Source organism: Crinia signifera, chromosome 3, assembly GCF_055691185.1.
Source record: "Crinia signifera chromosome 3, ASM5569118v1, whole genome shotgun sequence".
NCBI lineage: Eukaryota > Metazoa > Chordata > Amphibia > Anura > Myobatrachidae > Crinia > Crinia signifera.
In genome coordinates this window covers 219,439,493-219,466,370 of record NC_139219.1, presented here as the reverse complement: position 1 = coordinate 219,466,370, position 26,878 = coordinate 219,439,493, and the positions used below count along the sequence as shown (strand labels likewise).

At 41.9% G+C, this 26,878-nt stretch overlaps 1 protein-coding gene across 2 annotated transcripts in view; it reads right to left on the bottom strand.

The window, feature by feature from the left end:
* DIS3L2 (DIS3 like 3'-5' exoribonuclease 2) overlaps positions 1-26,878 on the bottom strand; it is a 291,824-nt gene that overhangs the window by 241,354 nt on the left and 23,592 nt on the right. For both annotated transcript variants that reach the window (XM_083177472.1, XM_083177474.1), the window contains 4 exons: positions 26,080-26,238; positions 25,442-25,572; positions 17,874-17,927; positions 14,302-14,403 (listed from right to left, as the gene is read on the bottom strand). In XM_083177472.1, the coding sequence (XP_083033598.1) occupies positions 14,302-14,403; positions 17,874-17,927; positions 25,442-25,572; positions 26,080-26,238 (446 nt within the window). The remainder of the gene's footprint in view (positions 1-14,301; positions 14,404-17,873; positions 17,928-25,441; positions 25,573-26,079; positions 26,239-26,878) is intronic.

Here is a 26,878-nt window from a genome sequence, read left to right as displayed (position 1 = left end):
ACAATGTGAGTACTGTAGTGTATTCCGCATCTAAGCCCCGGAGGTGCCATCTCCTAAAAACTGGGTTACCACCCTGAAAAGGCACGGTTATGAGTTAGTGGCATAAACAAATTAAACAAAGAACAGGTACTAGGCAAACTGGATTGCCAGCGTGTAGAGCGCCAGGCCATATAGGGAGTAAAAAGCAGAGGGTTAATGTTTATGTCCTGCTCGATAGCTGGCAATGGCAAATGCAAAAGTGCAGCCAGTGAGGTGTTAGGGAGGAGTGCCTGGTCCAAGATCAGGTTAACAGTGGTTGGTCCCGCCCACCCAGTCCAGAGCATACCGCATATTTGAAGCCAAGGCATAGTCTTAAATATTAGGGAGGTTAATGCCTCCCAGTGATAGGGGCTGTTGTAGCTTAAATAACACATACAACCACATAGATACTGTGGGACTGGACCTTTTAACTGGACCATCTGGAAGCTATCTAAGGAGGAAGTTTTTCTGTGGAGACCCGGGACCTCACCAGGACCTACTCCTTGGACTGTCCAATACGACACAAATAGCCTTGTTTATAAGGCCAGACACGGTACTATGCTCAAATTGTTTTATTGTTTGCATCAATTCTGAATAAATGTTTACAGTTTTACGCTATGTGGAGCATTTAATTTTAAACCGAGGTATACATGAAATAAGAATAGATCTTGTCCAACATCAGACAATACTATATGAGATATCGTGTGGCCTAAGGAAAGGCTCTTTTGCGGTACGGAGAGTACACATTTATTGGAATTATTACCATTTATAGTAACGTCTACACTATGAAAAGTGCAATTTTTTTTGTCTTTCATTTGAGGTATTGCAACACAGCAGAATCTACTGACATCGGCTAAGGAAGTGTGCCGGATATATTCTATCGTATCTCAAGTAGGAGCGCCCTGTCAAATTCCATTTGTATTTACTGTTGTTTGGATAGTGTGGTGACTATCTTGTGACAAGGCTGCACCCTTTGTTTAGAGCGCAGGTGCTCTACTTTATTGTATCATCATGTATAGTAGCCACTATCTTCTCCTGTGCCGCAATGGTCGCTTTAGACAACGATAGTTCATCCTCCAAATCTGAGATTCTCTGCTCCGCCTCAGACAGCCTTTGTGTATGTTGTGTCTGCTGTGTGAGGGCAGATTCAATTGAATCCTTTATATGTACCAATTTTTGATCCAATAATGTCACCAATATGGTTGTGATCTGCTGCGTCGACATAGCATGGGCAGCTGCAGAGGGTTGGCGCATCCGAGTCTTTCTCTTGTCCCCACATAAGAGAGCTGGGTGAGGATTGAGATGCAGTAGCCTTCCCACGGCCCTTGCCCTGTTGACCAGTCTTCTGGCTCCTCTGTGGGCGAGCCATAAATTTATCCATGCTGACAGGGTACGGTAGACAATGGAAAAGAATCTAGAACTTAGTCTACCAGTTGTCACTTAGGCGTCAATAATACATTTTATAAAAGGCACACTTTATTTTTTTTAAGTGAAATACACAGTTCCTCTGACCAGCAGCAGTGAGCCATGCAAATAATCCAGCAGTCAGTGTAATATATAAGAAGTGTCCCAGCAGTGTATAGACCAATGTCCAGTATAGTGATCAAGTAACTTGAATTATGTTGTGGGGGTGCAGCCAGCAAGGTGCCTAGTGTGACATTCACAGGACCCTGGTGCTAGCAGGAGCAGTTGGTGGCATGGGGTGTAATGGCACCTGTCCCTCTATCTCCCTCAGCCGCCGCTAGGAAGCCTGGCCGGGAACTTGCAGCTCTGGGTGTCCCCGGCAGTCCCTGCACGCCCCAGGCTGTGATGGTAGGGCTTGCATGTGCGTTGTCTCCTCCGTCCACCTGCGGCGTCACAATCAGATGCGGCTCCCGGAGCTCCAAACTCAAGGCTGCGGTCTCAGTCTCCTAATAGGCCGCAGTACGAATCGCCGAGCCCGGACTTCCGAGAGACGGCGCAGGCCTCCAGCAACCTCCCGGTGCCCACTCCTGTTGGACAGGGTGCTGCTGCTCCGGTGAGTGGGCTCTCCAAGGTTATTGGGGTTTGGGCCCGGAGCTCGGCTAAAGTGCGTCTATCCAGTCCGGCAGTCAAGCCAAGCCCCCACATTTGTTTTTTAACCACGTGATCACTCGCAATGAGATTGGGGAGGGGGGGGGGGGGAAGCGCTTTCGTCGGGGTCTGGTTCGTAGAGCGGGCAGCACTGGTGGCGGCCGTCTGTGTAGCGTAGCACTGTGAAGGAGCACTGGCGGGTGGTGGGGGGGGTCAACAGTGGAATTTGAAAAAAAAAAACTGTTTCAAATACTGGGCAACTCTCTGACAATCAGAGGGCTGCCCATTGTTTTAAACATTTTTTTTTTTCAATTCTGCCACCACTGTCGACCCAAACAGTCCGCCAGTGCTCGTTCACAGCACTACGCTATTCAGACGCCTGCCCTCTTCCAGCACCTGATGTGGCAGCACAGATGGCATGCGACATATGGTGCTGGAAGAAGGCACCATAAGATGAGAACGGACATCGCATCCGATCGCATGGGCACCATTACAGATCTCATTTCTGTCAAACATTGTAAGGGCTCCATGCAAGAGTTGCTACTGCAACACTAGTGTACAGCGTGGGGCTGTACACATGAGCCGATTATGCTGCTGAATTGTGCGTTCAACTACATATGCATACCTTCACCTGTATTCTGAGTCTCACACCTATACAGCTGCACCAGACCTAACCATCCACTTGTGTAAGAAGCCATAGTCATTGACAGCAAGTATTTACACCAGCACTATGGTGGGGTGGGGGGGGGGGGGTATTCAGGCCTGATCACACGGCTGCTGAACTGCACATGCATACACCCCATAGTACGCATGTGCAAGGCTGCCCTGCAATAAAATCATGCCACTATTTTGATCGCTGGCCATACGCAAGTTGATTGACATATAACCAGCATTTGGGGGGTGGTAATTGCCATTTTCTGGGAGAGTGTGGGAAAATGCAAGCATGCCCAGGCATTTGGAGGGAGGTTATGTAATGTGAACTTCTATCACAATCCAGATATATTTTCCCAGGCCTTGTTAAGCAAATTGCAGGATTCTACTCTGGCTGGGAGGCGATTATCTGATGACAAGGCTCCGCAATGTAGCAGCCGTGCGATCATGGTCTGAATAACCCCCTATACCAGGTGCAAGAAATCCATTAAGGAATCAGTCCATGCATGCGCTCACTGCAGAATAGACTGCAATTATTTCTACATATCCCCAGGACAATTATACTACATGGGGAGTATATGTAATGGGGTCAGAGTTTACCAAAGGTTTAGGATGCCAGACAATTTTGTAAATAGGCAATTATTTACAAGGTAAAACAGAGCTGGTTTTGCTTTATAAAGGGTGCAGCTTAAAAAATGAGAACACTATTACATATGCCCCCATGATTACAGGGGCCACTAGTAGCAGAGTGGCTGTAACTGGATATTACATGTAGTTGCTCTGAGTTGCATATGATAGGATATGGAGTATGTGCAATTAACCCTAAAAATCTGATAATGATGTGGTTAAATGGATGCGGTGACCCGGTTAACATGAATCAGTGAACTTTTAATGCATTCTGTGTATTTACACCCATTAATTTAATGGGTGTTATAGGGTTCGGTGAAAAAGAGGCTGTAATTGAATAGAAGCTCCAACCCTTGATCATCCGGTGGTGCTGCATGCAATGGAATTCACCCCTAAGTGACGTACACCTGAACAAGTCTGCGACCCAGCAACACACTAACAATTCATTGCATTGTCTAAACAAGCCACTGTACAATGGTATATATAATATACATGCCTCATCCTAACTAATGAATTGGGTGGATTTCAGAGTACACACTAAATGACTAAAACTACAAAGTATGCAAATGATCGCAACATTTTTTTTTCCATAAAAAACTACTAATAATTCATATTATCCTAAAAGCCTATCCAGAGTAAAGTATCATAAATACTCTAGACTTTCAATTGTAAATGTTAGCTTAAATGTAAATTTTAAGACTAATGTATAGCATTTTAAACACACCCCCCCCCCCCCCCCCCCAAAACAAGAACAAAACAAATAGCCCCTCAATTTGCGCTAGAAGTCATGATCAAGCTACACATTTTGCTGATAACTTTTGCTACTCGTTTCCTCAGAGCACCTGCACCCAGAGAGGCTTTCAGCTGCACGATACAGTGGACAGACAATTGTGAACCTAGTGAAGTCATCAAGCATTAATCCTTCCCCAGCTGTTTCATGCTACACTGACTTCATTCCAAACACCAGCTGGGCACACGAGGAGAGTCTTCTCAGCAGCCAGTTAAGAGTCGGTAAAGCAGCTGTATACTGCCCATTTTTTCAGAGTGCCAACATACGTACACTGTAAGGCGTATAAAACCTTGTTCTTGCAGACCACACTTACGTAGAAGAAATGCACTACACAAACAACCTGCAAGATACACAGAATCCCATCTAATGTCAGTTAAGCATTACCAGAGCACGATCTGCAGGTTACTCGCCAACATGTAGACCAAGGGTAAGCAATGTGTGGCATGCCAGGCTGCTGTGGAACTATAAATACCAACATGCCCGGCTACCATTTTACTTTTAAGGCATGCAGGAATGTGCAGTTCCAAAGCATCTGGATAGCCACACATTGTGTTCACCTGATGTAGATTGTATAGGGTTATTTTTTTTTTTTTTTATATAGTTTTGGGTGGGGAGGTTTATCTAATCAAGACATTTGCATCTACTACTGACACCTGCTTATCAGAAAGGATTACATGTGCCTTATAAAAGTAGTCAGTTGCCGTTTTAATACTGCAACAAAAATACGTATCCAAAGCTCTCTTATAGCTTGTCTAACACACCCGGTGGTTACATCATAGGAAGAAAAGACAGATTACAGAGAGGGAAGTTTCACTTTCACATGAACCTACGATACCCTCAAATGATGGGAAAGGAAACAGCCAGAAAAGGGCTGTATATGGGCTCCATCTGTAAGTGCACAGTCATTTGACACTCCCATGATCCCCAATCAAAATAAAAACAAAAAAGCAAAGAAATGTGCTACTTACTTAACACATAGGTGGGGGGGGGGGTCTGTTGCTGCATTTGAACAGAATCGGCAAACCAAAGTAAATGCATGTGACAAGATTTCATATAACACAATACTGTAAATATATATCAGAGAACACTTCCCTCTGGGAGATACACTGCAACCCAGTGTACATCAGCAGCTTCAGCATGATCATACGTATCCCATTACTGTAGCCCCCAGGTGACACTATAAAAATAACTGCATAACAGTATCTTCCCGTAGCAATTCATTTTGGAAAGGCAGCTTTTCTTTGCAGCTGGCTGCCAGAGATCTCATACTCACAACCCAAGATAGATTGCATGTGTATTATGACAGACCTATTGCAAAATCTGTTTATGTGGAAATCTTGAAAACAGGAGGAAACCGTAATGAAATGATTAGGGAGAACCTTTTTAAACATACGGTAATTAAACTGTTATATGTAAATGTTATTTTACATGTCTAATCATAGAAAATATTTTACCTAATGTGCGACTCCTGTAGCCAAACATTTCTTTCAGATCTACTTTAAAATCCTGGGTATTTGTGTGTTCACATGCATCAACCTGGGTCTAGGTCTGAATGTAAAATGACCAGGGACTATGGGGGTTATTTTGGTTCACTCTTTCTGACAAATTCCTTCTTAGATGGACAAAACCATGTGCACTGCAGGTGGGGCAGATGTAACATGTGCAGATATAATTAGATTTGGGTGGGGTTTTACTTCAAAGTGAGATATATTTTGCAGTTTGGAAATAAAGCAGTCAGTATTTTCCCTGCACTGAAACAAAATACTCACCCAAATCTAATTCTCTCTGCACAAGTTACATCTGCCCCACCTGCAGTGCACATGGTTTTGTCCATCTAAGAACAAATTTGTCAGAAAGAGTGAACCAAAATAACCCCCTATATGCTGGGTCAGTGACCCTACTTTTGACCAGAGTCATGGAAGAGAGACCCAGAAATATCTCAGGTCTGTGGCCTGAAAAAGGTATAAATGTGCGTTGCCCAATAAATTAATCTAAGCACCCCTTGCAGTAGTTGCATTTTGTGCACTAGTCTACATATCACATAAGAAACACCTCAGAAATCAATGGCTTTCCATTACATTAGACTGGCCATTATCCAGATCCTCCTACAAAAATTACCCCCTTGAGCAAGCAATGTTTTTTCCTTATGATCTTAAAGAAGTGCTTCATTCTCCCAGGTCCCTACTCCCTACTTTTGTTAAACTGCATCTGATTTTAAGGATACATATTGGGCATGGTGGTCTGTGCACAAAACATAGAAGAGACATCCTACTACCTCTAAATCTATCACTTTCTGTGGAAACCCCTGCTTCATGCCAGCACTAGAAAATCCACATTTTTTATTGTTGTGGAGAACGAAAGGCATCATGTCCACCAATGATTTTATGGAGATCACTGGAAAAAATAGGACAATACCCGTTCAGACTTATTACACTTATCTCCAGCTCAGACATTACCTTGAATCCCTCCCTGCACCATGCAGTAATGCTGCTATTTTTTATGTATTATCCTCCCTTATCTACTTGGTACAATTGTCTTCTCATAAAACCAGATGGTACTGGTTTAGTTTCACGGCGCTCACCAAACTATCTAAAAAAATGAAATTAACTCTATGCCAACGTAGATCGTTCATACCCCTACTATCCACGTTGGCATAGAGTTGATTTTAGATAGCGTGGCGAGCCACCGAGCCTGCAGCGTGGGCGAGCGCCGTGAAACTAAACAAGTACCAACCAGATATAGGTTTACAGGGAATCACCTCATAGGAAAGGAAGACAACTTTGGTCCTCAACTCTCTTATTGATCTACTGATTCTTACCTAAGAATATCAAAGACCTGACACATAACTTGCCTAATATTCTTAGATCTCTTCATTCAACTCAATTGCAAGAAATTAAGACCATTATTCAGTACAAATTTGTTCTCAAGATGGGCAAAACCATGTGCACTGCAGGGGGGGGGGGGGGGGCGGCAGATATAACGTGTACAGAGAGACTTAGATTTGTGTGAGTTATTTTGCTTCTGTGCAGGGCAAATACTGGCTGCATTTTTACACTGCAATTTACATTATAGTTTCAACACACCACACCCAAATTTAACTCTCTCTGCATATATGTTACATCTGCCCCACCGGCAGGGCACATGGTTTTGCCCATTTTGAGAACAAATTTGTTCTGCGATCATTTAGAATAAGAATAAGGGCCTAAATGTCAAGTTTACACATTGAGCATATATTTCACCGGCTCAGAGGAAACACTGAGATGGGAAAAGGTCTCAAATGCGGAGCTTGAAATGCTATATTACTACATAATTTCTGGCAATGCTTCAAAAGAAAAAATGTATTTATTAAAATTATAAAAAATTTTAGGAGTAATGAAATAATACAACTGTGTAAAGAACATATGTGAAGTTATGGATATTGCCTATTAGGTATTCAAGCACAGGTATGGTTTTATAAATCCTTCTACCCATGATTCTGTGCTGGAAATTCCACTGCTGTGAAAACACAATCCTGAAGGGGTTTGATACGAAATCCCAGCAGTCGGAATCCTGGCGTTAAAAATCCAGACCGCCGAAATCCCGACAAGGGTGGGCGGGGGGACTCTGGTATTGTGTGCTACTCATTGATCAGGCGCTTCCCTCTGTACAGCGCATGCATGACCACTAAAGCAAATCCCAAAAGTAGTTTAGCGCTGCTCTTTTTAAAAAGATAATTTGTAACTTTTATATTTCCATTGGAAATGGAATTTACATGGAAACATTGCCGACACATTTGTTAGTCGTCTCCTGATTAGAAGTGGTCGACCCTATTAATTGCGAAGAGTTTAAGTTGTCGTTACCACAGTGTTTAAATGCCTGCAACGGCATCAGATATCCCACCATTTGTCTATGAGGCAGAGCACTTTTGTGTGAATTCCACCTGCTGTCAAAGTGCGCCCGCTGCTCTCAGTGTGTGTGTGTGTGTGTGTGTGTGTGTGTGTGTGTGTGTGTGTGTGTGTGTGTGTGTGTGTGTGTGTGTGTGTGTGTGTGTGTGTGTGTGTGTGTGTGTGGGGGGGGGGGGGGGGGGGGGGGGATTTGGTATATTTTAAAAGAAAGAGAATGAGAACTTTAAAAAGCTTCACTAAGCATGTAAAGGATATCTCCATTGAAAATCCACTATATAGGATTTGACTGTAGATGTCTAATTTCTCCATTATCACAAGTAGCAGTGAACAGGAAAGTCTCAGGTCGCCAGAAGACTGTTACACCGAAGCAGAGTTGGCATGAAGGGAAGCCTGCTAATAGATTGGCTTGCTTGGTGTAACTATAAACGTGGCACCTGCTGAGTGACCAGATAAACTTGGGATAGCAACAGGGATATTACAGTAAAGGAGGAACTTGTGAAATTTGACACCCATAAATCTCAAGGGCAAACTAATGCATTTATAGGCATTTCAACATATAAACAAATACATTATGTACTCTGATTTCCCCCCCAAATGATCAGGAAAATGTAGGAGTCAGAAGAGATAAACATAACATTGAGTGCCAAATCAGGGAAGATCGTGAAGATGAGGAATCAAGTGGTAAAAGTCAATTATCATGCCAGTTACAGATTAGACCAATAGGAGAGCAGATTTTCATGTGATATGAACTTGCCTAAAATGTGTGTTACTATGCGGTTATGTAAATGAAACATAATAAAGATGTATCGTATTAAAAAATAGTAATAATTATAACTGTATGCCATGAGTAATCAATTTAGGGAATGGCTTTAGTCCATGAGAACTAAAAGCTGGGGGTTTTCTTTCAGTAATTGTAGGGGGGAAAAAGCTCTGTAGCCTTTATGTCCCTTTGAAGGAAATCATCTTTAGTCCCTGCCTTTCCTCTGTCCCAGGAAGGTGTGGTGACCCATTCTTATCTAGGACAGCTGGGGAACAGCCCATGGGAAAAATACGTGATGGCTTCAAATGACACATCACCGGGAACTGTACATAATACATATGATTGCTGCCACCATCTCTCTCCATAAATTGTTCAGTACAACAATGCATATCCAGGCAGGAAGTATTAGGAAACATTTAATGATAAGATAGAGAAAAGCATATGAGCTGTAAAGCACTGCCACTGTAATTTAAATTATATTATCTAATGTACACTAGAGAGAGATAGAGAGCGTGAAATCGCTTCACCTTCGCACAGGGAACTTAGTGACACTAGCATATCGTATCGTGAACTAAATTGAAGGCATGTTGTTGCCTAGTAACACTGCGTTAACTGCTACATTGTATAAAAAAGCAGAAAAACAAGCCTGCCATAACTTAGGTGTGGTATAGCGCGCCGACAGTCAGAATTGTGATAGTCAGTAATGGTGCCCACACACGCACCGATGCCGGTGGTGCGATGCTATGCGATGGGGTGCGCGCTCCCGCGGCACCTCATCGCACAGTACAAAAAGTATGTGCTGCACATACTTTTTGTACTAGCTTTTTCTAGCATAGCATCGCATCGCATGCACAAGGCATACAATGCGATGCTATGTGTGCTAATTAAGCCCACAACGCACGCCGGATACGGTGTGTGTGTGGGCACCTTAAGAGTGCTGACTGCCGGTACTCCGACAGCGGCGCAAGCACAAAGAAGCCCCTTGCAGAGCAAGCCACAAGGGAGACTAGTCCCTGTAATTCAGGATCCAGGCTGTTGGGCATTTAACAGGTGAGATTCCAATGTCGAAATAATAATCACCGGAATCCCAACTATCATCTGGCACTCCCATACATTACTATACAGATTCTGCAATTCCGATGGAATCCTTTTAGATCTAAATCTGTGTAAATTGCTAATTGCTGCCTCCACATGTCCTATAAGGCCTCTGATCCCAAACAGTATCTGATCAGGATCTAGCAGACTTCACCCTGCAGAGAGAGTAAACACAGACAGATAGTGACCGAACCTGCAAGCTGATTGTGCAGCCATTGGATCTAGAGCAGTAGAACGCAGGACTTCATTCTGCAACAGGGTTCCGAATCTTGTGTAAAAATTGCTACAGTAAGTAAAAAGCATAATGCCCCCACCATTGTGTAGGCTTAGTGCCCATGCAAATTAAAGCATTTTAAATAAGTCACAGTATAGCTTTAAACGTCAAATTCACTGCCGACACAGTTAAATGCTTAATCGGTCGGCATAATGTGGCAGGCTTTATGCTGTGTACATTCTATCGACCAAACCTGAGTTATAAGAAGTAATAAACCTGGTCGCCCTCTGTATAATGGCCGACCCAAGTTAAATGAGACCCATGTTTGTAATGTCAAAGGGGAAAGATATGTAAGAGAACTGTAACATAGTTAAACAGATATTAGCATTATACGGCCTTAAAAAAAAAAAAAAAAAAAACGACAACATACCAACCTGATATTTTGTGCAATGACCCACTATGGTTTCTTAAGGTAGGAAGAATCCCAAATTACAGCATTCTCCTAGATTCAATTGGTAAATGATATGTAAGATAGCTTACACCACTACAGTCATTTACACATCTAATTAAGATTTGTTACTGCAGCAAGGAAAAGTCCTATACGTTTACTGTTCGTAACACAATAAAATTTAAATCTTCTTAGCGACATGCAACTTCCAGAAGGCACAGAGAAATTTCACGTGATCACATTTGGCAAACACTACTTCATACGGTCAATCCCTTTACAAATTACAACTAAGGGATATATTCAATCCCCGCCGCTATTTCCGACAGAAAACGAATCCTACTCTAAAACCGGATCTGATATGTCGGATCTGATATGTCAAAAACGGTTGAAGATTGTCTCGACAATCCACTTCCGTTTTCGCCTACATGCCCCCTTTTCCACAGTGGACATACAGAACATTGAATTTCGGCTATTGATATATTATCGAGCTGGTCGAAAACAGCCCAGGATTCAGACAGTCGAAATCCAAACAAATAAAAGGAGGTAGTTTGTGGAGCCACTACAGACAACAGGGGTGCATGAAACACTTTGGCCTCAATTTGGTACAAAGATTCAGCTACTTACCACATCTATGCATAACCTAGCAGAAAGCATTTACTATTGTTTGTGCAAATCCTCAAGAGTTAACATCTTTGTATTTATGTAAACAACAAGCAGAGAAATATCACCCAGTTTGTATGGAAGACTGCTTACAGTACTTACATAATATTCTGTAGCTATAGCTAAATAATGGAATTCAGCGCTGAAAGTCAATAAAAATAAGCTTTTTTAGCCCATGAAAAGAAATATGCACGATAACATTTAAGTTTACACAATCAAATGTGGGAGGTTGGGAAAGAAATAGAACTTTGTAAACCAAACTGATTAGGCCAGGGGTTCCCAAACTTTTTGGAATCACGGCACCCCGAAGCATCAGAATTATTTTGCGGCACCCCTAGGCTACAGGTTTCTCATTGAGAAAGTTAAAAACAAATATTAAGTTAAATATATTGTGTTTATATCTCATCCTTAGGATCAGTTATGTGGTAATAGACAGTATTCACTTCTGTTTGTGCACAATTTGACTATAATGTTAGACATAAATAACTTGAATTGATCCTGGACCACCAACCCAGGGCACCCCTGCAAGTCCTCCAAGGCACCCCAGGGTGCCACGGCACACAGTTTGGGAACCCCTGGATTAGGCCATTATGTTTAGTCACGAAAGTGATCATATCAGATAGAATATATACCTTCTCGCACACAGACACACACACACACACACATCTGCAACGCCATTACAAGACTTATGTACAGAAAATTCTATACTTATCTAAAAGAGAATTAGTGACAGGGACAGACGCTGAACCCCCACTCACTGCCCCATTGTATTCTTCCTTTTAATGCACTGCCAAGAATTGTGAGCTCAGTAACAATTCATTTAAGGATACTACTTTAACAAATAAAGAAAAAAACTCAGATGGAAGAATAGAACAGTTCCTGTCCAATTAGGATGAAGGAAGCAGTGTATGTACAGGAATCTGAAGCAAGGAGGCAGATATTCAATTACAAGTAATGAAAGACATCCATTTGACACATTTGTATATAAATACATCTCCAGACTGTTGCTAGGGGTCTCCTAAAAGCCCCTAAACACAAAAAAGCAAGTTTGAGCGGCTTTCAGCTCAGTCGCCCAGTGTGCATGGCCCAGCGATGAGCGGTGATGCTCGTTCCCGCATGCAGTCACTGACGAAAGTCATGATTTGACTGTATACACTGTACAAGCATCATTACAATATAGCACTTACACATAGGCTACATGCACAATATCATTAACGTTATATTTAAAATAAAAATGTATAATGTGTACCCAGCTTTAGATTTCATGGCTATTGATTTAGGATAATTAAACGGTTATATGGGTTTTTCCCCCCAAAAAACAATCATAGAGAATTTAGGTTGAACAGAAAAAGTTTTCTACTTAAATTTGGGATACATAACGAATTGGTAAATATTTAGAGCATTTAAAAAAAACTACTTCTACAAAAAAAAGTAACAAAAAAATAAACACTTGATTCTTTTTCAGCGCCCTAATATCTCTGTGTCATACCTTGTACCCCAATTTCCAAAACATTTTTTGGAAAAAAAAAAAAAAACTTATACGTACCTAATTAGTCATTAAGGGGTGTCCATGGAATTCTGAAATAATTCCCAATATATTCACCTTGGGGATTTTCCAAAAGCTTTTAATCTGCTCATAAGTGGTTTACCAAATACACAGTAACCATATAGAGAATTATTATTGCTGGAAATATTTATCATACAATTGAATAGCGGCTTATTGCACATCATGATAAAAGCCCAATTTTTACTGTTAACACATGTTATCATGGCCGACCGAGGGGCAGAAGTGATAAAGTGTCTGTTTATCACCGACCAATCAGTTCCTACCTGTGAAGTTACAGACTTGGCTTGAAAAATGACAGGTAGGAGCTGATTGGCCAGTGATAAAAACCAATCAGCTCCTATCTGTCATTTTTGAAGCCAAGTCTGTAACTTCACAGATTGGCCAGTGATAAAAAGACACTATCACTTCTACCTATGTATCCCCTCTTACTAGTGCAAAGTCCAATGTTGTTAAAACTTCTCAGCTACAAGTACAGTCTTTATAAACACTTCATTCTTAAATGCAATCCACCCTATTGGTCCAGGTTTTAAGTATATCCATGCTCATTTACTGGTGACTTAATGAGTACATCTAAAGATATAAATGAACTTGAATTGGTTCAGAGAAGGGCAACTAAATTAATGAGGGGTCTAGAGTCGCCAGAATATAAAGATAGGCTAACCAGGCTGAATATGTATTCACTTGAAAAACGTAGACCGAGAGGGGATATGATTAGTATGTTCATGTACAGGATGGGAATTCATAAGGAGCTTGGAGATAACTTATTCAGTAACAGGGCGGTACTTAGGACGCGTGGGCATGCACTAAGAATTAAAGAGACAAAATTTCATATGGAATGAAGAAGAGGTTTCTTCACCGTGAGAGCGGTTTTGTTCTGGAACACTTTGCCAGGAATTGTGGTAACAGCAACACAGTAAATGAGTTTTAAAAAAAAACATGGACACAAATGGAATATTATAGATATTTGCTAGTCTGATATAAAATTAGATAGCAGAACAGCACCTGATGAACGCTGGCTCTTTTAGTTACACACTAATCTTTAAACAATAGCCTATATATAATTATTGAATGCACTCATCCATGCAGCCAGAGAACCACATATTAAAAGCCATAAGGGGGTATGCAATCAGATCACTGCTGTCGATCCCTGCCGACAGCCGTGATCCTGTCCCGTTTGCGGTCAGATCGACCGAATAACGACAGACGAGATTCAATGTCCCGCCTGCCGATGGGCGCAAAGGGGGCGTGGCCGCAAAAACAGCCGTGGATTGTCGATCTGCTGGCTGGATCACGACAATCCACGCCCATTATCAGCAGAACGGGCCTGACAGCTTCTGAAGTCGGGCCCATTCTGCCATGATCCCGCATTAATGCTGTCGTCAATGACAGCATTGAATAGGGAGCCACCGCTATTTCCCACATCGGAAATAGCGGCGACACATTGCATACCCCCCTTAGTACAGGGGAATGTCCTGATAGAAGAGAATCTATACTGAGAGTATAGATAGAAAAGAATCTAGCATGACAACACTTACCTTCCATTGCTCTTGAGGAAGCAATTTCACAACTACGACATCACCATTCAGAGCGCGGTTCCTGGGAATCACCCCATCAATAAATAAGTCTCTCAGGCCATCCTAAGCAGCAAGATATAGTTTTAATAAAACAGATCAAATCGATCATGACATCATATGGACTATGTGGCAGTAGTAAGCAGAGAGATAAAATACAATAATTGACAGAGAATAAGATAAAAGGTTGTAAGACATGAAAAGGCCTCTGTACTAGAAAATATTGGTTACTAAAAGTAGTGTCATGTTGTGCAGTGTTACAGCAAACAGAAGTGTGAACGATGTTTCATTGATTGTCCAAAAATGACTGATGTTAAATGGAAAATCAATGCATACAGAGTTACTGTACTCACCTATACATGAATGGACAATTACTTAGTGTTGCCTAATAATTTCCTTTACGCAGTTCATTTATTGGTCACTAGCAGATGTATAGATACAAGCATTAGTAAATGCCAGCTACACAGAAAGGTTAATTATGGCTTTAAATCAAATTGTTCCAAATAGACTCCATGGGGCATATTTATGAATTGACTTTGCAATGTCACTGATTTAAGTTCTGTGGACTTAAACTACGCTAAGCAGGAATACTAATGCTCAACACACCTGGTCATCCACTTACAGGGTTATTCAATGAGGTCTGATCTTTTGCAGTTTTTTTATGGTGAAAGCCTTAAATACAGGGAAAACATGTAGTTCACTATCATCTGGAGGGCCGATGTTGCCCAGCCCTGACCTAACCTAAGCCCTAACGAGGACATGATATGGTTTCTGAATTGCTCGTTAGCAATATCCCCAGTCATGCACGTGACGAGGATGTACTGTAGCATCATTAGCAACATAGCGCATACACAGTGGACAACATTCTGATCCGTTAGAATTGGCAAAATTATTATGTAGCTCTTCAAGTGTGCACCCACTTAAGTGGGTTTGTTTGGGGTTTGATTTTTTTAGTTCTTTTTAGAACAAGCATGGGCTTGTTCTGAAGTGATCCCTCTTCAATGCGGCTGGTAAAAACCGCATTGAATAGGGCCCCGTCGCTATTTACCCGTCGGGAACAGCGGCAGAAGATTGCATACCCCCCAAAAAGTATCAAGTTTTTCTAATCTAGGACAATCACCGTAAGGAATTTGCTTTATTAATAAAATATCAAAAATGACCAAAAAACCTACAAGTTGCCAGAACTCCTTGTTCACCTTTTCTCAAGTGTGCCACCAGAGCTCTAGATTGCCACAATAGTTTACAGCCACTAACACCAGTTCAACTGTTATTTACTAATCTCTTGTTTTCATGTGAGGGCCAGTGTCTTATTTCTGTTACCAGTGGGGTCCAGTGCGATGTTTTTGTTTTTTTTTTCAAATGGGGGCCCAATCGGTTTGTTATTTCTGTGGAGGACAATGTATTTTTCCTTGTGATGGTCTAAAAAGGTGTGCCTTGGCAATTTTAAAATCTTGTTTGGTGTGCCACGGGTCATCATTGAAATTCACTTTACTAGAACAGTATTTACCAAAAAGGTTGTATTAATTCATGTGTCTGATAATGGCAGGAAGAATGATGTCTTCTCTATAACAAAGGCCATTGAGATGCAGGCTTGGAGGACTCCAACACCATATCTGTGTAGTCTGACTAACATATTGCTACTAGGATTCTTACAGACTGTTATTTGTCTTTATTGAAGAGCTCCCTAGTTGTCTATTATTTACCTCCCCTAGAGCACTGAGGTGTAGTAATATCAGAGCTGATGGCAAGGCATAATGCAAGGGGACCAGCAATCACAATGATCATGACCAGATCGGTGGAATTCTATTAGTGTAAAGCAAAAAGGAAAAAGCAGAATCCTTCCTAAGATCTTCTACAGGCTATGAACCATACGCCTCCATAAAATAGGACTAAAGTCAAAACACTTGGATTACTACATAATAGTTTTTATTCTTTATTATGCCCATAATGTGCAGAGTAAAAAGAAGCCTAGTCTAGCAATACCTAAAAGTGTCATGCAAGATCCAAACATGATACCATATAAAATGCCCTTTCATTATTACATTCCCCAAGCACTAGCAACTACATTTTGGTGCATTGCTTTGATCAGCCATCTGCAAATTTCTGCCAATAAAAATGCTGAGATCACTAAAAGTATTCCGTAACAACTATTAGAAACTATTTCAGAATGGTTACAGAAAGCACATATTAGCTGAGACCATTAGACTGCACACGCTGCCTTAATGCTGAGCAGTTAAGAGTCAGTGTGTAGCTGAAACAGAATGTTCCTTGAGTCTCTGGAAAGCAGAAACAATCTGATTGGGACAAGAGGTGCAGCAGCTGTGCCCGCTGCCTCCCATGACTCGATGCAGAAAGATTGCTAAACTGTTTTTTTCAGTTGAGAGGGCCGCAATGAGAACAGGTTTTTGCACATGTTCAGAATGCATAAGAGAAACAGAAAATATGAATATAAAAGCAGCCTCTTACAATTATCAGACCAAACACATTCCATATTATTTACTATATCTAAAATAGCACATGGAGAGCAAAGGTAAAGCCAATAAGCCTGTATCTACAGGAACAGGTTCTAGAACATCTATACATGAACACTGTCAAGTTTGAAGCCTTGAACTGTTGTCTTACACCAATTACCTATACATAAATCTGGACCCTTTATCATTGGAATGTCAGTATAAGATTATACTGGTATGCTGCATTGTAACTCAAAACAAATGTTTTCTATTCAACCTCTGAAACCTATCACGATAGCACCAGTGTACTCCTTACACTCCTATGGAGCAAAAGCCACGGGGGGGGGGGGGGGGGGGGGGGACGACATAAGGACAGATCTAGGATTTTAAAAACCTTTCACACAATTTGCTCTGTGTGATGTATGTCCTCATCTGAGTTCTGTATTTTGGAATATGGGAAGCACCACTGAAATGCTAACACACACAGGTGACTCACCGTGTATAGAAGTTCTGTTCTATAGCACAGAGCCTGTAATTATTACAGATATGGATTCATTCTCCAACAAAGGAGCATATATGTAAGAGAAAAATAATGCTAAAACCATTCACTTTTTTACTCCCATTCTCCGTTCTTTCCCCCCCTGAATGCCCTGGGTATTAATGCTAGATTTAGCTTCAAGACTGTGGGAAACAGAACCACTAGCCTGTTTGCATTAGACATGTCCATTAAAGAGGCCTTGTACTTTATATCTGAATAAACAATGGAAATTGCCTACCGAAACAGAACCAAGTTAGATTGTGAAAGCGTTTAAAAAAGGCAGATTAGTTTAATTTACTGGAAAATTAAGATACCTCAGCAGGGTTACATGAAAAAGGGTCTAGTTACACTGACTGGTGGTAAGTCAGCTGCTTCAAAAAAACATTTCTGATACAGATCAGCCCATATGAAAACGGTATGATAGAAGCTTGGACTGGATTTTCTATGGTCTAGATACAACTTTGTTATTGAAATCAGCGGTCATCTTAACCATCTGCAAGCAAGGACAGAGGGATACTTTTGTACGGACACTAGGATATATATCTTACCGGTGACGGCAGGAACGCTTCATGGAATTTCTTGGGATTAATCCTCAGGGAACCCTGGAACAAATGCAGAGCAGCACGAGTTTTAATCTTTGCTAAACATTGTGCTATTTAAACATGCACGACACTAATACAATTTATTTATTTTTTTTAATCTGCGCACTTTTACATGTCTTATAATGTGATTGGGTGTAGCATGGAATGATAATTTTAAAAGACATTTACTATATGTAAACCAAACTAGTGAGAAAAGGTCATTTTTATTTAGGCTGCTACATTATGAGATCATGTCAAAAAGGACTGTTCAGGTGCCGTGTTCCCATCAGAACAAACTATATTCCTAGAGTGGTTATTTTATCCTGGCTGACACATGTTTCGCTTCAACCCATCTGCGGGTTCAGTGTTTCCAAGACAGCAAACAGAAGTTCGCCCAAGATTTGATAGACCACATGCCTGCAGCTGCTTGTTTGACTTGCTAGATTTGGTCTTAAAGCAGATTTGTGGGCTCTGGGCCACTAAAAATCAACATGCTGTAATACAAAATACAGAGTACACCCAAATGCTTCCAAATACTGCTCTCGGAATAAAACATAACCGGAGATATAAGAACATTCACCTTCCCCCAGTCCCACCTGTGGGAAATTAGGATACATGTTACGGGACATGCTTTACTTCCGATCCCAGTAAGCACTGAAAAAGGAAAGGGATGCACGCTACATTCTATAACACAAACCTGCTGAAATCAGAATTTACTTAAATTATAAAAAGGGTGGAGTATGTTTTGGGGTTTTTTGTTTAGTTACTAACTTCATAGAAGAAAATATGCTTAAGAACATACGGGTGGAGTATGTTTTGGGGTTTTTTGTTTAGTTACTAACTTCATAGAAGAAAATATGCTTAAGAACATACCCACATATTGAGCAAAGAGGACATGCAAATCACTAAAGATATCCGAGATGACAGTGTTCGAGAAAAGTATCAGTTATAGGGGTATATACCACCTTATATAAGAAAAGGAACTAATTGGTACTTGTGTATTATCACGGCGCCCACGATATTCAGTCGTATGGCATTGTATTACATTTAAAATTGTATACCATTGTATATGGCATACAATGCAATGAGATGCGATTTTAAATTGTATATACAATCTTTAATTGTATAAGCACCTTAATAGGTGCTTACAATGTTAAATGCACCCCCACGCCACTGCCACTATCAACGCCAACATGAACAGTGGCAAGCGCAGCGAGCCCGCGAGGGGCGTCGGTACACGTCCTCCGACCTTTTCATACCCCCACTATCCACGTCGGCGTGGAGTTGACATTATATAGTGTGGCGAGCGCAGCAAGCCACGAGCCTGAAGCGTAGCACGCGCAGCGAGCCCCGCGAGGGGCCGCGCATTACTTCACATGTATTCCGCGTCCGCTCGCCACGCTTCGGGCTCGGTGGCTCGCTACACTATATAAAGTCAACTCCATGCCGATGTGGATAGTGGGGGTATGAAAAGGTCGGAGGACGCATACCGCCGCTGCTCGCCACGTTTCGGGTTGGCGTTGATAGCACGGGTGGAGTGGGGGTGCTTTTAACATTGTAAGCACCTATTACGGTGCTTATACAATTATTTATCTTATAGGGGGCACATTTAACATTGAAAACACCCATTAGGGTGCTTATACAATTTAAAATCTTATACCATTGTATATGGCATACAATTCGATGGTATACAATTTGAAATTGTATAACATCTGCTAACATTGTATCGCATCCCATCGTATGCGATGGGCGCCGTGATAATACACAAGTACTAACTAATTTAATCCCCAACTATTAAATTACGGCTGGTTTTGTTTTTAAATGGGGCTCCAATTGAAGAGGGCAAATCCACATTCACCCTATTTAAAAAAAAAAAAAAAAAAAAAACACAGGTTTTTGGTGAAAAATAAAGTGCAGATTTCTCTACTGGGCAAAATAGAGGACCTAATTGAATTACAACTGAATTACAGTTTGTGCTTGTAGTCTTATTTTTGTGTCGCGATCACAACATTTTATAAACAGGACTTCCTTTGACAAACCCCAATTGTAATCTAAATAATGTCAAAAGTTTAGCCAATTTACTGTGACAATCTTAAGATTCCAAGGCAATGACTTTTAGTTCACTATCAGAATATATGCTCTAAATGTGCAAGAATCATTTACAAGCAAGGCTTCTCTTCTTCTCCAATTAACGCACTTAGAATTTATATCTGAGCAGATGGGTCCAGAATCTTCCCCTACCAAAAACCTATTTACCATGTTCCTCATTTCACGCTGTGATCTCATATTTGGAACAAGCTGCATTTCCCATCTGTACAGAACAGATGTTTTAGCGTACAAGGCTCGGGTGGTGTGGAGGTCTGTGCAGTGAGGACTAGGGGGTCCCTTTGTCAAAGTAGTATCAACTTATAAAATAAAAACTAGAATATACTGCAAGTCAGCTGTGTTACCTGTAAATAAGTTGCAGCATGGTAAACTATTTACCAACTAGTTAACAAAAACAGAGGATACAAAGGATGTTTAATCCCAAAAAGGCACATCTAAACAGGGCCCATAAACCAGCAGTGTGATCGTCCAATCCTCGACCTTCCGATACGCATCCAGAGATATGTTGGGGGGAGGGGGAAATCAGTGATATAAACGCATGTTAAGTTCTGATTCCATGATCCAGACAAGATCATCGGTCTCTTAGAGTGACCGTCAGGGAATCAGGAGATTGCCCCCCAAAACACCGCTAATGTATAGGCACCAGAAGTTACAAGAAATACATTCAGAAAACACTGAACAAATAGACTCGATATGGCATATTGTGCCAGATCTTTCAAGCTTTAGAAAAAAAAAAAGACAAAGTGGATTGATAAACAACCAGCCAATCAGATCCTACCTGTCATTTATTTCAAACACAGCCTGTAACATTAGAGGTAGGAGCTGATTGGCTGGTTGTTTATCACTCTCCACTTTACCACTTTAAGAAGCTTGATACATCTGGCCCATAATTGTTTAATCAAGCCCGATATCATGTCTAAAGCAACGGGAGATTACAGGGTGATATTCAAATGAGTTTTACTTGTGTTGACTGAATTTAGTCACGCATAGTGCCATACCCGACCAATGCTCAAATGGGTGACACGTCGCACATTTCAGCTCGCCACACCCAGAATTAGCGAGCCTGCCGGTGGGGCACGCATGGGTGTGCTGTAACAATTAAATATGCTCCAATGTGACCATTTACTAATAACATTTTCAAACATTGCAAGAATCCTGGGCAAACTACCCGAAATGCTTAACTATCAACCCAGGAACACGTTCCCAGGTCGGCACCCTGCTATTGACCATGATTGAGTTTTTCCTGGAATTTTTGTCCCAGATCGACAAACCAGTTTAAGCGTTAATAGTGCAACCTGAGCTTTTGCTCCCGGGTCACACTTCGAAACCTCTGGTAGGTTGTTCGGGCCTGCCTGGAGGGAGCAATGAGAAGGTATGGTCCGTGCTGCAGTGTGCAAAGTAACTGATGAGGATTATTTCTCCAGTGCTCGCAGATCCGAGACACCTCTATGGTGTCTCTGATCTGCGGGCGCCCTGTGCGAGGACAGGGCTGGCAGCTGACACCCTCTGACATCAGCTGCCCTACCCCCGTACCATTGGGGAATTACCATGGGAACACCCAACATTCTCATGGGAATGCCCATGAAACACTGGGCCTTCCCATAAGCAAATTCCCTGGCCCGCCATCCCACACCTGAACTTCTGTGTGGGAGAGCTGTGGGAGCTTGCACACAGTGGTTGCGCATGCACATAAAAACCTATGCGCAGTCGCAAACAATCAGACGCACGGGGGACCGAATGAATTAGAATAACGTCCAAAGTGTGTACTCACAATTGTGAGTGAATGTGGAACACAGATACAATAAGTACAGAAAAATATTTTGTGCAACACACAATAAATATAAATGAATGGTCACAGGCATGCTTAAGTAGCACAGTGGCAAGTACAGGGGAGTCCACTCAGCTGAGTCGGGCATCCTGCTACTCTGCTAGAGGTTTAAATGGGCTTGTTTCGCAGGGACAGTGATGGCTCTGTGGCCGATGCTTATTGTGTTGTGCAATAAACCCATGCAAATAACTCAAGGTAATTTTCCAAGGGTAATTGGATAACGGCCAGCATGTAAGAGAGAGAGACAGACTTTAATCAATATAGGTCTGTTTTTAAAGAAGTCTACATTTGGTGCCTAGTATTTTTTCGAATCAGATTTCCATGATCCAATGTATCAAATACTGCAGACAGATCCAGAAGGAATAAGATTGTACATTCACTTCGGTCTCTTGCCATCAGAAGATCATCAAGAATTGTTTCAGTGCTATGCTTTTTTCCTAAATCCAGACTGGAGTTGACAAATAAAGTGGCTTGACTAAAGGCTTAGATAACAGAGGAGTTACCACCTCTTTTCAGTAAATAAGTAATCTGAAATCAAGGAGCCAATTCTGGATCACACGCAGCGATCCGAATTGGGCCCTGATGGTCTGGGTTTGAGCATTTCTGCGCATGTGCAGACTCCAACTGCGAACAGCCGACATGAGTTGCTCACTCGCTGGGCAGTTTGCAGAGGAGAGGGTGGGGTGGACCTCGGCCATAGGAATGCCCAGCATTTAAGGGCGTCCCCGTGGAAAAGATAGGTTTTCACATAGTTACGTGGATGGTCCGATGCCTGGAGGGGGACATTATGGAAGTCAATCAGAATCACCCCCAAATCCTATAGAATGCTGGGCAGCTATGTAATCAAAAGATTCTTCCCCTGTATTTCAGTCTAAAGTTTGATGACAGAGGCATTTGTGCTTCAAAGGCAGGTGCTGCATTTTTATATATCCACGTTTCTGTAATGCAGGCAAGACCTGAAGAGTCAATAAGGCCAACAATTATATAGCAGTCTTGTTTCTTATTGATCTGGCACTACAAAGTACAAACCTAACTGGGCATACCACTGGGTAGTAGTTTTAGGATTAGTGCAGGTAGTCGCAAAGCAAGAGTTTACAGTTCTGTTCTTCCAGGCACAAGAGCTTCCGTTAGATACATTTGAAACTTGGGGCGAGCCAGATGGGAAGGGACTTCAATTGTTAAAGGGGAGAAAAGAGGTTCTTGGACAACGCTTTCCCCAGTTCTTGTTTGTCTGGGGGGGTTTTAAGTGCTAAAAGGAAAGAAAACTTAATGTCTGTGCAGGCTGGAGAAATAAAAAAAACATTTGGTCATCCATGAAAGGTTAGGTATGTACTGCATTTGCTGATAGAGGGAAATTAAACAGTTTCCTTTGTTTAGTTTTCTCAATTCCATGTGCTCTAGAAACTGTAATGGGTTAATAAACATCATTAACTTATTGTTGAATAAGAGAGGCAACAACAACGGGTACTTAAAGAAACCAACTTTTTGAGTAGATAATATGCCAGTATTGATGGTCTCTGGTGAGAATTGTGCTTAGAACACTAAATGTATAGCTGCAACACAGGTGGCAAAGGGAATCCAGATGAGAGGCATATGGAGGATCTTACACAGCAGCACATGTAGTAGAAGTATTTAGAGAGCCCACTTATATAAAAAGACACAGAGCATGAGTACAACCCTTAATACATAACACTGTGGAGAGCTTCCTGCAATGGTCACTGGGGCAGATGTATTACGCCTGGTGAAGAGATAAACTGGAAGGAGATAATGCACCAGCCAATCAACTCCCAACTGTCCTATTTCAAACACAGCTGATTGGCTGGTGCGTTATCTCCTTCCACTTTTATCTCCAGTTTATCTCTTCGCCAGGCTTAATACATCTGCCCCACTGTTACCAAGCAAAGGAGCACACCAGAAATTGTGACAATCATCCAGCAATGATGAGTGGCTATTGAGTGTTACACAGCAGTAGATTGAGCCTACTCTGAAATTCACTCTAAGGAAGCAAGATGTTCTGGCAAGGAGCAGTGGTCAGGGAGAAACTTTAATAGGATTCATTGTGCATGAATCAGGTCCAGGATTGGTTGGGAATGATCTGCTGACTAAAGGTAAGATGGTGATACACTTGTTCTGGAGGAGGTGGCCACTACATGTGGAAACAGACAACTCATGGGTAGCAACACAGTGCAAAGCACATCCAGGTAACTTGTAAAATAGTTTAAAGGTTAGGAAGGGACAGTGCCAAGTAAGGTAACAGGGACCACCACCCCAGCATGGGTCATTTGCCATGTACTGTCTCCATTTTTACTGTAATGCTGGACAAATACTAAACATTTTTTTTTTTTTTTTTAGACATCTATTTTTTCATCTTAAAAAAAAAAGTTCTCTTCCAAATTTTTTCTACATCAAAATTCCACCACCATTCATATTAGGAAAACCATTTTCTTTGAGAGACAATTAAAATTTGTGTTACAAAGCACTTCTACCTCATCCCCAGTTATTGCCTTAGACCAGTGGTCGCCAACCCGTCGCTCACAGTAGCGATCCAGGTGGCTCGACCACTCTGCAGCCGCCAGCCTGTCCTTCCATCGCCGCCACCTTCCCCTGAGATGCTAGAGGTCATATTTCACCTCTAGTGTCTGACAGGGAGCACAGTGCTAAGCGCTCCCAGCACTTCCGGGTAACGCTGCAGCGCTGTGCTCCCTGTCAGATGCTAGAGGTGAAATAGGACCTCTAGTGTCTGTCTCCTCAGATTGCAGCGCTGCAGAGCCAGGCAGCATGGGCTGTGACAGCAATGATTGGGAAACTGAGCTCTGCTGTCGTCCACCACACCGCCCGGCCTCCTGCAAGGTTTGTGAGGGGGACGGAGAGGTACGAGGGGGGGGGGGGGTGGAGAGGTGCAGGGGGGAAAGGGGAAGTGCAAAGGTGATGAAGGACAGAAAGGTGCAGCGGTGACAGGGGATAAGGAGGTGCGGGGGGACAGAGAGGTGAAGGAGTAATGAGGGGGAGGGGACAGAGACATGCAAGGGTGACTGAAGAAACGGAGGCTCAAAGGGGATGGAGACAGCGACAACATGCATACAGCGTCTATTCAGAGAGGCTAGGGGCATGGCCAGCAACTCTGAGCGCTGGCCATGCCCCCATAGCACAATAAATGGGGGACGTGGCCTCGCAGGAGTACCACGATAGTAGGTTATGCCCCCTAACTTTGACACGCGCAGATGTCCCATCTCCAGTGTTTGGCAGGTATCTATGCGGTATATTGGACAGTGTGTGGCATATCATGTCTGGGGCATTGTGGGATGTGGCATAATGTGTCAGGGGCATTTTTCGATAATTATGCAAATTTTTATTTTAGTAGCTTTTAGGCGGTTTATTTTGTCTCGAGTAGCTCACGCCCCCAAAAAATGGTTGCCTTAGACCAAGCACTATTCCCTATCCAAATAGTTTCTTAACCTTGCCTCACTGTTCCTTCTAAATATTTTCTAGCATCTTTACCACCTCTACCTTCACCTACACATGTTCATTGAAAGGTTTAGGAGGGCAAGGATACCAGTGTACCAATACAGCCCATATTACACCATATAAATAATTTACGTACTTGAATTAGTTCTCCTCTTTTCAACCCTGCAGATACTTCCTCTACCGACAAGTAAGCGTCGAAGAGGTTTCTTTTCCGTCCTTTGTTACGTTTTTTATCATTAGTGGTGGAGCCAGAAATGCGGTTTGCACCTGTGAAACCAGAGAACACAATGCATTACCAAAATGCTAATTAAATTCAGATTGAGGGGAGGGGGGAGAGATACTCAATAAACTAGCCATGAAAGTATAATAAATAATAAATTAAAAAAGGAGAAAACAATCCAATAAAAAAAAAAAAAAGGAGAGGATAGTCTCCTTTTTATATTCTGTCTAGTTTTACAATGGTCAGGTTTATTACAATTCCACCCACGTGCACTTTACCAAGGGACCATGCTGATTTTGTCCAGACAACAGTTATACAATGTTAGACAAAATTATATATACATATATACACACACCCACAACTTATGCAATGTGTATATAGATGGAAAAAGACAGGAAGTACAAAACTATCAGCAAGATGCACAGCGAGTAACAAACATCATTTAAAGTCACTGCACCAAAACCTGCATTTAGTATTTGTCAGTAACAAGTATCAGTTAAAGCTGCAACACTTGAGAGACCAATGCCGATACGAAAGGTATTCTATTTAAATACCTCTTGTGGTTCCAGTCTGGACCGGGCTCACTATAAATTGTGCAGTATTCATACTTTCACTGAGAGACTCTGAAAGCTGACGCTTCCTATCCACACTTGGGGGTGAGCTGGCACACTCAGACTGGTTTCTGATCCTGGAAAATCCTCGCTTGTCAGCACCTGTAGTCATACACCGTAAGCAAAAGGAAACAAATTAATCTGATGTACAGTAGAATTAGGTTATTTCCATGATAAAATCTGAAAATGGAAGTTTCAAACTTGAAGGATCATAAAACAACTGAGCATTTAACTGACCTTTTCCACTTGTTCATGCTGCAAATTTTTCTAGACAACAGTAATAATGCATACTCTGCACAGCACAAACACCATGGAGTTGCACCTATATTGTTCCCCCAGCCAACATAAAGGTATTTATTTATTTATTATTATTTATTAACAGTTTCTTATATAGCGCAGCATATTCCGTTGCGCTTTACAATAGCAGACAGTGATACAACAAAACAGGGTATTTACAGACAGTCAAAATGTAGGAGGGCCCTGCTCGCAAGCTTACAATCTATAGGTATGCTACTACTACTGCCATTTTTGGAAAAGGAACAGGAATTGCAAGTGTTCTGATTAGCAGAGAGGATTTATAAACATTGATGGAAAACCTCCAGTTAAAATGCTGCTCATTTTAACATCTTCCAATGAATCAGGGGAAAGGAATGTTTATTACATGTGTCATTTCTGTATGTGGGCGATACCCCTTTTACGCCACCGCAAAAACCCGGGTTTTTCCCTTGTGGACCCGGGTCAG